The sequence below is a fragment of the Neofelis nebulosa genome, chromosome 3 (assembly GCF_028018385.1).
Source record: "Neofelis nebulosa isolate mNeoNeb1 chromosome 3, mNeoNeb1.pri, whole genome shotgun sequence".
In the NCBI taxonomy this organism is placed as follows: domain Eukaryota; kingdom Metazoa; phylum Chordata; class Mammalia; order Carnivora; family Felidae; genus Neofelis; species Neofelis nebulosa.
Genome location: NC_080784.1, coordinates 148,784,228 through 148,799,548, shown reverse-complemented (window position 1 = coordinate 148,799,548; position 15,321 = coordinate 148,784,228). Strand labels below are relative to the sequence as shown.

At 37.5% G+C, this 15,321-nt stretch overlaps 1 protein-coding gene across 3 annotated transcripts in view; it reads left to right on the top strand.

Moving 5' to 3' along the window:
* Nucleotides 1-15,321, top strand: part of NPFFR2 (neuropeptide FF receptor 2) — a 98,514-nt gene that overhangs the window by 66,766 nt on the left and 16,427 nt on the right. The window contains exons 2-4 of one of the 3 annotated variants that reach the window (XM_058722320.1): nt 2,330-2,383; nt 3,033-3,169; nt 12,101-12,450. In XM_058722320.1, coding sequence (XP_058578303.1) covers nt 12,123-12,450 — 328 coding nt within the window. In that variant the 5' untranslated portion in view covers nt 2,330-2,383; nt 3,033-3,169; nt 12,101-12,122. The remainder of the gene's footprint in view (nt 1-2,329; nt 2,384-3,032; nt 3,170-12,100; nt 12,451-15,321) is intronic. The other 2 variants (XM_058722321.1, XM_058722322.1) reach the window with 2 other exon arrangements.

Genomic DNA, 15,321 nt, shown 5'->3' with positions numbered 1-15,321 from the left:
TTAAGCATTCCTGGCAGAATATTTAATGAGCAGTTTAGCTGTAGTTCCTTAGCAGAATGAAGAGGTCTTGGAATGGTGAAAACTATGAGGAAGTAAGTGGTAAAGTCACATTTCTGCTCAGGAGGATCTCTGTTATAACCACATAAGTCTTCTGCCATATTTAATTCTCTCCATTTCTGTAGATAGTAAAACATTCTTTCACAGGAAGTAAAGAAGCTACCATGAAAGTAAAAGGCCTTAGGGTACCACATCAGGCCTAAGTTTCCCTTGATGATAAGTCTGTTATTTGAGGCTTTTATTCATCTTCTTTGGGGCATGGAACGTTGTTTCATAAGATATCAATTTCTTGAAGCTGCCAGGACGGCTAGGACAACATATATGCTGGCTATTTCTTTTTTACAAAGGCTTACATCATGATGTATGGTGAAACCCCTGGTTGAAAATGTGGAATGTTTATATACATTTCTGAAGAGTGGTAAACTATCTAGTTTCCATATTCCTGTATTAATTTTCCACTCAAATCATCCAAGACTCAAATCTCATAACCCCCAAAGCCTATGCAGCTGACAGTGGAATAAAGTGGGCCAGGGATGCCTGGGACTAGTTTCTGCTCTTGGTTCTTCCCTTGTGCTTCCCTTCAGATGGTCTTTCCAGAAGATATAAGTATCATTAACTCCTGGAAATCAGTTCTTCCTTCAAAATGGTTACAAGCATAAAGCCAGAAGTGTGCTAATAATATCAAAGGGATATTCAAGTTAAAGAGGGTTTTATATGCGATGTATATATTCATAGGACATTGTTAGGTGACACAGGAAATTGGGAAATCTGTTATCTTTCTGTAGTCCAAATATTTAAGGATAGATTATAGAAACATGTAGGAAAGAGTTGTAAACTACCTAGTACAATGCCAGCTTTTTGTCAGATTTTAAAAGTGTATGAAGTGCTGACAATTGTTATGATTCATATTTAATATTTTCAAAGGCTATATAATTGATGTATCTGAAAATTTGTCACTTAATTTTCAACATAATATGTACTTTGACAAGTAAATTTAGGTGTTCAGAAAGTAAACAAAAAGCAACCAAATTTCTTCAGGATTCACAAGAGCACATGTATTTGAGTATTACTAATCATAATATGAAGGAAACTTAGTTAAAACTCAGATTTCAGATAATACCATTTCCATTTTAAAAGGCTTCTTTGAATGAATAATAGAGAAAGAAAAGACATACAATTAAAATAATAAAAAACAAAATATGTTTTTAATTCTATAAAATGTATGTGGATACTTACATGCTTCCAGAAAAAAAATATTTTACAGAAAATACAAAGAAATAATAGATTTTACTACATAAACATCTGAATTTTTTAACCTAAAAACACTGTAAAAATTAAGTGTTGGCTGAAAATGGCAAATGAAATATATATAACAAATGGTAAAATGTCTAATAAAAAAGCTTTCACGAACCATTAACAACCAAAAAAATGAATATTCAATATGAAAAAAGACAAAAGAAATAAGCAGTTCACCTAAAAACAAATTCCAAAAATATGGAACTAAAGTTCAACTTTATTAATATATTTTTTTTAATTTAAATAAGGAGTTAACCATTTTTAAATATAGTAAATTGGCAAAATTTAAAAAGTAGTGGGGGGTAGAATTTTAGTGCCTAGTATTGGCAAGACAGAAGGAACATTTTTAGGCACCACTGAAATGTGAATTAAGGTCAGTGTCTGAATAGACAATAAATAATATTTGTCAGGAGCAAAAAATGACCATGATTTTTTATCTATTATTCCCATTCTAAGAATATTCTAGAAAATTCTAATAAGTTATAAAATATCAATATATTACTTTAATACCAGAAAAGCTGGAAATTTTTAAATTGTCCAATACCAGATGATAGGTTGAATAAATTGGAATACATCTTGAAACAGATCAATAGTCACCAATGAAAAATTATTCTTGGACAGAGTCAAAAAATTAGTTTTGACTATGAACAAAAACGTATGGTATATCCTTAAGAGACAAAAATAATATAAACATGTTTTTAGTATAATTCCGATTTCAAATATGAGTGTAGCTTGCTAAGATATTCACAGATCCTCACGCCTTTGGGGTTTATCCTTCTGTTAATTATGGAATGGAATGTGAAAATGAAAGTATTTTGGGCGTTCCTGGCTCGCTCAGTCACCAGAGCATGCAACTCTTGATCTCAGGGTTGTGAGTTTGAGCCCCACGTTAGGTGTAGAGATTGCTTAAAAACAAAATCTTAAAAAAAAAAAAAAAAAAAAAAAAAAAGACATAAAGGAATGATTCTGGTTTTAGTTCCAGGTAAAACCCCCGGACAACTATGTAGGATCACCATGCAGACTTGTAAAGGTGGGTACCAAGGAATACTGATCCTCGGGTTGAAGAGATTAAAAGGCCCAGGATTACAGATTAGAAGATGATTGAGAGAGGTTTGCTGAGGTGTGGTGAATCACCCACGTACAATATGGAGAAGTGGGGGGTGCTTGCCCCCAAATCATGCTTAGAAGAGGGACTGATGGAGGCATGCAGAGTTTAACATATGAACTTACTATTTTAGAGGACATCGTGAACTTTTATCTGCCTCACACTTAAGACTGATGGGGTTCTTGAGCAAACAGCTGAGAAAGAATTCTTAACACCTCTTTGATGCAAATAGGTGATTTTGTTAAAGCACGGGGAACAGGACCCATGGGCAGAAAGAGCTGCACTGGGATCCTACGGACTGACTGACTATATACTTTTAAAATAGTGGGGGTTAGGGATAGCGTAAGTCTCTAAAGAATTTGGAAGCAAGGCTTTCAGGACTCTGAGGGACTACTGTGAAAATAAGAGTTACTTTTAGCCTTTAATAAAACAAAACCATAAAGGAAGTAACGCTGCCATGAGTTGCTTGAGGAAGGTCACACTCTGGCTGTTTCAGGGGTCTATCAGTGGGCTCCAAGCTGTGAGGAAATTTAATTTAAGCTACTTTTCTCTTGCTTTTGTTTCCCTTATTAAGACCTCCAAAGTGCCAGGACCTGGCTGGCTGGCTTGTTTCTCTGATAGCAGATCGAACTACAGTTGATGGCATCGGTCAGCTTGCACTCCTAGAGTCTTTTTGGACAAAAGATGGACGAGTGTTCACAGTGGGACAAGGTGATTGGCACGGCTGCATGATAGTTAACACGGCTGCTCTGTGGCAGGGCGAACAGTTGGGTTTCTCAAGGCTGAATAGAGCAGCCAGAGATGAATTTCCTCACATGAAGGGAACTGTATTTGAGAGATCCACAGCAATAGTTTAGCGTCTCTAAAGAGCCCACCAAAAGCGCCCACAAAAGTGAGCGTCAGCTTTAAAATTCTTTCTAGTCCAAGAACACCTCATAACAAGACTGGAAGGAAAAGTAGGACTTTTCCTGCCCCTTTCCACCACCCTTTGTCCACCCACAACTCTGGCAAGGATGGGAACTGAGACTGACGAGATGAGGGTGGAGATATTCCAGAGCAAGTCAGCAAAGAAGACCAGGAGGCATCCTTCATGGAAATTTAAATTTTTGTTATACTAGACAAGACATATTAATTACTATATTGCTTTTATGATCAGAAAATGATTGGAAAAGTAATAAAACCTCTTCGAAATTTCACCTCGGGCCAAGGAAGAAATTAGCCTCAAATAATAAAATTAAAGTGTCAGCAAGATACAAATGTAGTTGCTTTTCCATTGCATCAGACAACTCATGCTTATTCAGTGTAGCTGTTATTTACAAATGGTCTTCATCCCATGTGCTTTGGAAAATCTAGCATTCACCTGTCTCTCCACCAACACCCCCCTCCCCAGTATCTCTAGGAATTCTCTAGATATCTATGATGCGTTCTTGTTCCTGTCTAATTCTTTGTAATTGCTTTTTTCTCTCTGCCGTACACTAACCCAAATATTATAACACTTCCCTTGATATTTGAAAAATACCCCCCACAGGGGCGCCTGGGTGGCGCAGTCGGTTAAGCGTCCGACTTCAGCCAGGTCACGATCTCGCGGTCCGTGAGTTCGAGCCCCGCGTCAGGCTCTGGGCTGATGGCTCGGAGCCTGGAGCCTGTTTCCGATTCTGTGTCTCCCTCTCTCTCTGCCCCTCCCCCGTTCATGCTCTGTCTCTCTCTGTCCCAAAAAAAAAAAAAAAAAAAAAAAAAAAAAAAAAAAAAAAAAAAAACGTTGAAAAATACCCCCCACAAAGTCAGTTAATGTTTAATAGACTCTTGCTGACGATTTGGGGTTATAGGCAGGGAGGAGTTTTCTGTGTAGAACAAAAGTTAGTTTGAAATTAAATATTAGACATGACAGAGTCTAGAAGTTCCTTGGCCACATCCAAGTCATGGAACTTCATTCTGGTCAGTTTCTAACTCTCAAGTTGCCCACGCTTAGCTTTGTTGCTAATTTTTATACTCTTAGGGTACCCTTTTTAATGTTTCCTGACTCTTCTTGACATTAATTGTGGAGCTTGAATCAGATTACTTAACATCTCCTGTCTTACTTTGCTTATATACTAAACAGGGGTACTTTTAGTAGCTACTTTTACTAGACTAAATGGGTTGACACATATAAAGAAGTTCACAGAGTGCTCAGCACAAAATATATATTAAAATGCTCAAAGGTAATAAAGTAATTAAAATAATAATGTAAATAAAGTACTTTGGATATTCTACTCATTGTTATTATGCCCTAGAGAGTGAGGTTGTATGAGTAAAGTCCCTTTCTCACATGAAGACAATTCCTCAAAGTATTTTTCTAAATGGAAGTTCTTATCCTAATAGAATATATTATCTCCTTGAAAATAACATTATTTTTCTTTCCAGCATATTTGTATAACAAGATTGGTAGAAGATATACTAAAATATTAGATTATGTATTTCCAGGCATAATTATATGAAAGGCTGTTTAATTCTCCATGCATATTGGATTTTATAGCTAAAATCTGAATTACTTTTTTAAAGTCGGAGATCTTATTCATGTTCATGCCTTGGTAATGATTTCAAGGATATAGGCAATCAGGAAGCTTAATCAAAGAAGGTATGGGACTTTGAGGGTGGCTTTTTAGGACCCCTCCTCCTGCTGAGTGTGGCTTTTTAGGACCCCTCCTCCTGCATGAGATGTTCACTCTCTGGCTCAGAGTAACAAGTAATACAGCTGAACCTTACCTGAAGACCTCATCTAACACTGCAGAGTGAGTGTTCCATTCATGAAATATCTCCATTTTATATCCCAGTTTATATGCCATTTCTTAGGGAGTCATACCTCCTAAATCCATAGATTCTGTGTTTATTTACTCTAATATTTATCCAGGAATATCCTGTTAAAAACTTTATATAGGTGAAGACTTAACATCCTAGCAAATATCACTCCCCTACCTGGAGGTAGAGTTATAATGTCCACAGGAACATTAGTCTGAATCCTCAGTCTTCCTTTCTTTCCCTGGGGGCATTCTCCTTGTGTCTGGGGGAGAAATGGATTACTGGCTGGCTGCTTTAACATCTTCCACCAATTCTCTCTGACCTCAGTTAATATTACTTTGCCACACATTTCTCGTTGTTATTCTTTGTCTTACTCCATTTTCTTTAGTATTTCAAAGAAAGAATAGTGTTTGTAATGCCTTGATGACCACCAAGATTTGATTTGAAGGTCCAATGAGGAGTAGGAATAAAGCATGTTCATAGTGACTGTATCTCTTTAAAGGTCTTTTGAAATCCTTCTGCCTTCTCTATGACTGTTTATCTTCAATTGTGCACAGTTGTTTGAAACTTGTTGTATGATCTGATGGAGACATTTAATTGAATGTGCAATGTTTCTAAAGTCCAGTTCACTTCCTCTTCTGGATAATGAATTGTAACGTGTTTTATATCAACCAGAGGTTCAGCTCAGCTTTCCAATGCATTACTTTCTTCTGGGGATCATCATTTGCATAAGTCTGGTTTTCACTTAATTCTACCAATGAAGTTACAAACCCTCTAGCATACCATGTTGCTGCGGCAGAGGCTTATACAACATTTGACACATTCTACATTAATAAAACTAGGAGTAGTAACCTTCAGGGCCGTGTGTTCCTTTTTTTTTTTTTTTTCCAGATTAAAGATTAATGACCCAGTCTTTTTCCAGAGGAAAGAATTCCAAGGATTTTTCTCTCAATGTTGACTATGTATTAATCAGGACCAGATCTGAGAGAGTGGCAAAGTTCGTCTTCCCCACTCCAGTGCTTCCAGACTGATTTCTCTGTCCTCAGGGAACCAGGATCTAACAAAGGCTCACTCATCTGTGGGTGTCTTCCCAATTCAGCCCTCTCTGCGTTTTATCCCACTGTGGCTGGAAGGGGCTGAGGCCAGCTCATGGGCCCCTGCTGGTTTCACAGCCATATGAGGTTGGTCTGACTCTTCTCTGGTGCACAGGTGGGTGAGACTCCTCCTCCAAATGTTTTGGCCGTTGGTGCTGGTTGCCACAGCTCCCATAGAAGCACTTCTGTTGGCAGACGGATGCTGAATTTTAGTTGTTAGAAGGGCATCTTTTGCTTTCATGATGCTGATATCCTAAGGTCATATATTTGAAAGTGCTTTGAAAATGCAAATATTAGGCATTATTACTGTCTCATAATTATTGCCAGTGATTCACACCCGGCTCGACCATGTGTGTTTACAACATTTCTGGCCTTGCCATTTTCACTCTCTCTCCTTTTCAATTATTTTAGCAATCTAAGTTGTCATAAATTAGTGACTTTAGTAACTACGATTACCCTTTAGTGATAATCATCAGAGTTTAGTTTAGGTCATCCAACATAAATGGAAGCAAATACTGCCACCTTCCTGTGCTTAAATCCTTGTATAAGTGCACAGGGAAAAGAAGAGGAAAAAATGAAGACTAGAGTACAATTAATAATAAATACCACGGTAATAAAGGCAATACTGCAAATCCCAAGAGATGGATGAGCAAAATAGGGAGTAGTGACTACAGTTCACTTTTTTTGTGTCTGGCAGTCTATGTAGCCTGTGATTGGTGACGATTTATTACAAAGTTGGTCACTTTAATGAGTATTTGATACACGAATAAAGGTCTAGACTCTTCCTTCAGATGACTCATTCTTTAGATGATCTGTATGAAACAGCACATTTCATATCAAAACTTAATAGGTTAGGGTCTTTATGGATTCTTTGTTAATTGAAATTGGGGGGACATATCTATTTTAGGTAAGATAACACCATTGCTAGCCATTGAATGACTTACTCTGATTGTGAATTTATAAGAGTTTGAGTTACATTATCTTGCTTCTATTCTGTACAGTTGCATTCAGATAATAACACATTTTTTCCGGATCATAAAAAAAGCAAAAATCTAGAAATGTGAAATAAGTTGAAAAATATAGAAAAACACCAACATATACTAATATCAAACCAGTCCATCTCCCACTGAGTAATGCACTGTTAGTGGTTTTTAGCAAATACGATTACAGGAAGGAAAGAATTTTAAATGACTTGCTCTCTTGATTTCTCTTTCTGAAGACCCAGACCCTGTTTCTACAGGTAAGAATAAGGGTCTGGATAAGCTCTGGCAACTTGGGCTCTAAATGGAGCTGATGCAGTTTAACCTACATCTGTGTTCTCCCCAGGGTCAAAGATGAAGGAATGATAAAGCTCACAACCAAGTTATTTTATTCATCACACGGATTTCCATGTAGAAATAAACAATACAAGACTAATTAGTGTTAAGATGGCTTATAATTAATTTACTCAACTTGTAAAATACTAACTTACAAACTTTAGACTTTGTTATTAAAAAGACATTACACTGGCACAAAAACAGACACATAGACCAATGGAATAGAATAGAAACCCCAGAAATAGACCCACAAACATATGGCCAACTCATCTTTGACAAAGCAGGAAAGAACATCCAATGGAAAAAAGACAGTCTCTTTAACAAATGGTGCTGGGAGAACTGGACAGCAACATGCAGAAGGTTGAAACTAGACCACTTTCTCACACCATTCACAAAAATAAACTCAAAATGGATAAAGGACCTGAATGTGAGACAGGAAACCATCAAAACCTTAGAGGAGAAAGCAGGAAAAGACCTCTCTGACCTCAGCCGTAGCAATCTCTTACTCGACACATCCCCAAAGGCAAGGGAATTAAAAGCAAAAGTGAATTACTGGGACCTTATGAAGATTAAAAGCTTCTGCACAGCAAAGGAAACAACCAACAAAACTAAAAGGCAACCAACGGAATGGGAAAAGAGATTTGCAAATGACATATCGGACAAAGGGCTAGTATCCAAAATCTATAAAGAGCTCACCAAACTCCACACCCAAAAAACAACCCAGTGAAGAAATGGGCAGAAAACATGAATAGACACTTCTCTAAAGAAGACATCCGGATGGCCAACAGGCACATGAAAAGATGTTCAACGTCGCTCCTTATCAGGGAAATACAAATCAAAACCACACTCAGATATCACCTCAAGCCAGTCAGAGTGGCCAAAATGAACAAATCAGGAGACTCTAGATGCTGGAGAGGATGTGGAGAAACGGGAACCCTCTTGCACTGTTGGTGGGAATGCAAATTGGTGCAGCCACTCTGGAAAGCAGTGTGGAGGTTCCTCATAAAATTAAAAATAGACCTACCCTATGACCCAGCAATAGCACTGCTAGGAATTTACCCAAGGGATACAGGAGTGCTGATGCATAGGGGCACTTGTACCCCAATGTTTATAGCAGCACTCTCAACAATAGCCAAATTATGGAAAGAGCCTAAATGTCCATCAACTGATGAATGGATAAAGAAATTGTGGTTTATATACACAATGGAATACTACGTGGCAATGAGAAAAAATGAAATATGGCCTTTTGTAGCAATGTGGATGGAACTGGAGAGTGTGATGCTAAGTGAAATAAGCCATACAGAGAAAGACAGATACCATATGGTTTCACTCTTATGTGGATCCTGAGGAACGTAACAGAAACCCATGGGGGAGGGGAAGGAAAAAAAAAAAGAGGTTAGAGTGGGAGAGAGCCAAAGCATAAGAGACTGTTAAAAACTGAGAACAAACTGAGGGTTGATGGGGGGAGGGAGGGGAGGGTGGGTGATGGGTATTGAGGAGGGCACCTTTTGGGATGAGTACTGGGTGTTGTATGGAAACCAATTTGACAATAAATTTCATGAAAAAAAAAACATTACACATTTTCAGTGAAATATTCTAAAACTATTGAACCATCGATATGGGTAGACTATAAATCTGCCTTCTAGAAACTGGTATACACAAATTTCTTAGTCCTTATATTATTTCATCCACAGAATTAATATGCACAGAGTATACTTTAATTCTAGACTTAAAGATATTTAATCAGAGATTGATTTTATTTAAAGCATTTTAATCAACTGTATAGAACTTTTAAGTGTCCAGTGAAAAAGATGCCAGATGCAGGAATACCAAAAGGCAATTTTCCTTGGTGTATTAAACTGAGATAAGTGGATCCCCCTAGAATCAATCAGGACCTGGTTTTTCTCTGTCTCACTCACTACAGTAATACTAGGGGTGATGATGTTATCCCCAAAGTTATACTATTATAGGTTAACCTAATAGCCAAAGCTGTGGCCTCACATACAAAATTTTACAATTATGTGTCAGGAGGAAGTTAACACTTAAATATGACAGGTTCCTCCTTTACCCTCTATATGGCGTGTTGGCATGTTACCTTGCCAAATATAGTCATCAAGCCAATAATAGGAATAGTGAAATCCATATTGGCTCCTAAAACAAAATCTTATTTTGGTTTATCAATAATACATTAGAAGAAGAGGAAAATAAACACTCACCTCTCCAACAACTGACATGGAGTTTAAGTTAATACACGGGAAGGTTTTGAAAACCTTGTTCCATCTCAACCTTCCAAACACTGTTATCCCAGAAGATATGGTTGCTCTAAGCTGGAGCATAAGAAAAACAGAATATATAAAGCATTATGTCTTATGAGATATTTCCCCCAACATATTTTTCAGCTCTAATTGAATCTGTGGACAGAGGTTTCTTATCAGTGATATTTAGTGACCTACAGTGTTGCCATGCAGTTTTCATTTATATTTATGGCATTTCCTTGCCTTGGATACAAATATCTTTAAATATTTGTGTAAATGCTTTTCTTTTGGATACTTTGAAGCAATTTTTATCAAGCTAGTAGGTATTCTCGGTGTCAGGCTCTGGACCCAGACATTTTCAGCTTGACTCTGTATGATAGAGTATATCTAGTCTTACTCAGATTCCATTCTTTTTTCTTTTCTCCTAACCCTCACCCCATCCCACACTCACTTTCTTTTCATTTTGCATTTTTGTTTGGGCTTAGGGACATTAAACATAGAAAAGCAGAGATAAGCTTTAAAAATTAGAGGAAAGGGAAGAAATAAAATGGCAAAATATTGGAGGAAAATGATCCCCTTTTATTGACTTATGTTTATATACTTGTTTTGTAGTAATTTACCTTGTTTACTTACTGTTTGTTCCCTGTACCTAAAATAGAGAAAACTATCCAAAGTTGAGTATTTGAAATGAATACTACATATCTTGATCTCCATGCAGTATTTACAAGAATAAACATGCTCCCCTAAAATGGTACAGATATGTAGTTGGTGAAAGACTGAAAAATGCAGAGTGATAATGAGGTTGTTAATGTAAACTGGGGTCTGATTATCTTACCAATTCAAAGTCCATGAAATTACCCCCCCCCCCAAAAAAAAAAGAATATGGGAGCTCAATTGTGTTCTATCAAATTTATTTCCCTTTAAGGGCACATATAACGTTCTGTCCAACCAGTTGCAGAAAACGACGTATGCAGAAAAGAGCTAATGAGCAGGTCAGAGCCTGACATCTTTAGAAAGGACTGCTTGCAAGGTCTGCCCTTGGTTAGAGTCTGGGAACGTAAATCAGAAACAGTTCCCTATAGTGACATAAAGTGTCCATAAGTGACTGAAGTGGCTCATTATACCTAATCTGTTTGTACAGACATTGTTCATGCTGCACATGTACTTTCCATCTGGGAGTCTGAAATTTTGATACTGCTTGGAGGAAGGTACCATGTGACCGTTCTCCAATTAAAAACCTAGGATGCTGAGTTTCTAATGAGCTTCCCTGGTAGACAACACTTCACACGTGTTGTCAAACTCATTGCTAGAGGAATTAATCTCACTGTGTGACTCCACAGAGGGAGACTCTTAGAAGCTAGTTCCTGGTTTCCTACAGATATTACCTTACGTGCCATATTATTTGCTGATTTTATGTTGTATCCTTTTGCTGTAATAAATATTGGCTGTGAATACACTATATGTTAAGTCCTCTGAATTCTTCTAGTAAATCACCAAACATGGGCATGTTCTTGAGGACCTCTGATACACAAGGTTGACTGAAATATCTACATGAAGATATATTGATTCCAAATAAAAATTTGTATTGAATATATGTGAATGGAATTATGTTAAGTAAAACCAAGGCAAGTAGCATAGACTTCTTTTAAGAGATTCACAGTATAGTGGCTATCTCTGCATACAGAAGTATATAAAAAGAATATTCAATTAACAGAGTCAAAGCAGAATAAGGAATATACAAAAAACTTATTTCTATGGGAGTTTTGAAGATATAGACACCTGATCTTGTTTCAATTGCCAGGAAAGCTGAAAACCTGTAAGTTAGCCTTGAACAAGTAGGTTTTGACAGGTTATGATATCTAGAGACAGGAGAAAAGGGGAATTTTGGAAGGTTTCCCTAACAGAGTTTCTCTTGAAACTTTGCAAATGAGTATGAGGTGTTATGAAAAAATGAAATATAGAACCTATTGAGGAAATAAAAAATAATAATCGTTACTTAGGACACAAAGTGTAAATTTCAAATCTCTTGGTAAAAATCCTAATAATTTGAATGATCTATATAACTCATTTCCATGCAACATTCATGGATTATTATAGAAGGACCATCAAAATTCCATAGTGTTTTAAAAGTATTCTTCTTAAACTCAGGCACAGAACTGACTTATGTTCTACTGGTTTCTAATCATGCTTTTTCTTTTCTAGCTCTCCTTTGTTCAGGTCCATCATGAGTGAGAAATGGGACTCAAACTCTTCAGAAAACTGGCATTACATTTGGAGTGTCAATGGCACAAAATATCACCTATACTCAGATATCAATATTACCTATGTGAACTACTATCTTCACCAGCCTCAAGTAGCAGCAGTCTTCATCACTTCCTACTTTCTCATCTTCTTCCTGTGCATGGTGGGAAATACCGTGGTTTGCTTTACTGTAATGAGGAACAAGCATATGCACACAGTCACTAATCTCTTTATCTTGAACCTGGCAATAAGTGATTTACTGGTTGGCATATTTTGTATGCCTATCACGCTCTTGGACAACATCATAGCAGGTATGTTGACATGTGTGCAGTACAAGGATGATATGTTTGTCCCACATTCCTGTACCCATGGCAGGGTCATCCATTCATTTGCAAATATTTGTGGAGTTCCAAGAACTGCTCCAGGTACCTGCCCTCATAGGGCCTACATTCTAAAGGAAGAGAAAGACAATAAATAGATGGAGGATAAGTAGTCAAAGAACAGTAAGAATTATGGATAAAAATAAAGCAAGTGACAGAGATGAAGAGTGGAAACTGTCATTTTTATAGAGTTCACTGAAGGTCATCAGAGAATGAGATCTAATGTTTTTTTACTGATGACTTTAAATTTGCTTAATACAGTTCAGGGCACATAGAATGTAGTAAAAATGTTGGGACTATTATACACTGTAAAGTTCAAGGAACTGGTAAAGTCTGGTTTCAAATGATATAACGTCTTCAGTCTAACAGATATTGGGGCCCTCTTGTGGTTAGCTAGGGAGATTTCCAATAGCTTTGAGGGAAGACGGAACAGCAGTCCCATGTACCACAAAAAGTGGTAGTTTAATCAGTGGCAATGTACATATGCAATATGAGTAACTTAACACTGCATCAGTTAGGGTGCTGCCCTCGAGTCCTTGTGGCCTGTCTTGCTACTTCTCTAGGGCTATGTCATGCACTCTGGAAGTGCAGGGGCAGTGGATCTCCTGCTCCCAGAACAATTTTGGCACATGATACTTGCTTAATTATTGTAGACTCCAACTCTAAAGTTCTCTTTTGGCCAGCAAAAGAGCAGACTCAAGATTAAAACGAGAGATGGCTAATGTCTGGGAAAAGACAAGAGCCCCAGTAAGGGTCCTTGTCCCATATTTATTCAAATCAGAAGGCTTGCAAACGTGATGGTTGTGTACAAAGAGACAAAGAAACTAGGAACATTAACTTGGGGACATGATGGGGAAAGGGGGATTTTGAAGATATACAGTGTTTGGGGTTTGGGTCAATATAAAATAAAATCCAGGTGCCAGGCAGATGGGTAGATAGTTGTTAATGGCAGACAGGAGGCGTCATGCCTGTTTATCTTTGCCAGCCTAGGGGATGAGACAGATGGGGCATAACCTCAGGGTTAACAAGGCCCCTTTTCTTTTGTTAATCATCTCCGCTCTGGGCTGCTTTGCCTGCAGTGCAGCAGTCCATAGTCCAATACACCAATTTACCTACCCTGGCCCTCTTCTCCTATGAAAGCAGCTTTCTGCTATGGTACTAAGTTTGGGGTGCTTTCATCATGAATATCTAATCTTGTTATTCCTATGTATTGGGCAACTTTGTGCCATTTCTATTTCAGACCTTTGTCTCTATTTTGGGGGGCTCAGAACCCCCTCCCTATTTTGGGATGTCTTTGGACCTCCCTATTCCTGGCACCTTTGTGCCTCCCTATTTTTGAAGTGTCTTTGCACCCCCCTATTCTTGGAGTGCCAATCTGGTGTACCCAAACTCGGGTGTGAGCATTTTATGGCTTTGTATTTCTTTATGCCTTGTTTAACCCATTGGTGTAACCCTGGGGGATTCCTAAGCTTATCCCCCACACTTAATAAATATTTGTTGTATTAATGAGTGAGTGGTATTCATGAGAGATACTCATATTCCAAATATGTATAAGAAAAAATGATACAATAGGAACATATCAAAAATATTTAGAGTAGTGTGGGCCCTGTCATAGGTCCTACCCCTTCATTCAAGATCAGTGCACTGAAGAATAAGAGGTTTATCTTTAGAGATGACATCTGTTGCCTTCCTTTCTCTGCAGGGGGGGAGCAGGGAGAGTTTAAGAATGCCTCTTCTAGCATCTGTACTGCATAGATTCTGTGTTTTTTATGTACTTATTTTTAAAAATAGTTTATATTTTTAACAAAAAGGAATGTGCATTTAAAAAATTTTTTTTAATGTTTATTTATTTTTGAGGGAGAGAGAGAGTGCAAGCAGGGGAGGAGAGAGAGAGGGAGACACAGAATCTGAAGCAGGCTTCAGGCTCCAAGTTGTCAGCACAGAGCCTGATGTGGGGCTCGAACTCACGAACTGTGAGATCATTACCTGAGCTGAAGTCAGATGCTTAACTGACTGAGCCACCCAGGTGCCCCAAGGAATATACATTTTTAAGACACTGGGCTAGGCAAAAAGAGAGCAAAACAATTGATTTAAATTATTGTTATCGCTCTCAAGAAACTTAGGTTGCCAGTAAGAAATGTTCTCACTATCTCCCCCTATAAATATTTATAATGAAATTATTATCTAAACTCTTCCTTAATGTTACCCTTCCTTATCCCTGATTCTCATTCGCAGGAGGCAGCCACATTCAACACCTTGCCTTTATTTTTGGTATTTATTCTCATGTTTCTAAATAACATATTTCCATTATAAAAGGTATTATCTTCACACTGTGGGAGATGTGATGTAGTTCTTCTAATCTTCTACCACAAGAGGTATTTCCCCCAGCAGCCTCCACTGAAATGACATAGAGCAAAAGAACATAAATTCACAGAAACTGCCACATACTGCTGAATGTGAAGGTGGGAAAACAGGATTGGCTGGAATTGTGTACACATGCAATCTGATGCATTTATATAGACACACAAAAATCACATTCACACTCTTTACCTCCTCTCATTTTCCCAACGTTATTATAATTTTTAGTTGTCAGTATGCAGAATATATGTTCCTATTATTTGTATCTTAGCTCTGCTGAGGCATGAATGTTAATACAAGAAAATTCCCCAGGATTAAGCACATGCTATTTTTGATTGAAAGGACTATGATATCAATATGAAAGAGTGCTGTGATATCAATTTCTTTTTTCTTGGATTTAATAAAGGCATCGTATTTTTTTTTATTTAAAAAATTTAAACGTTT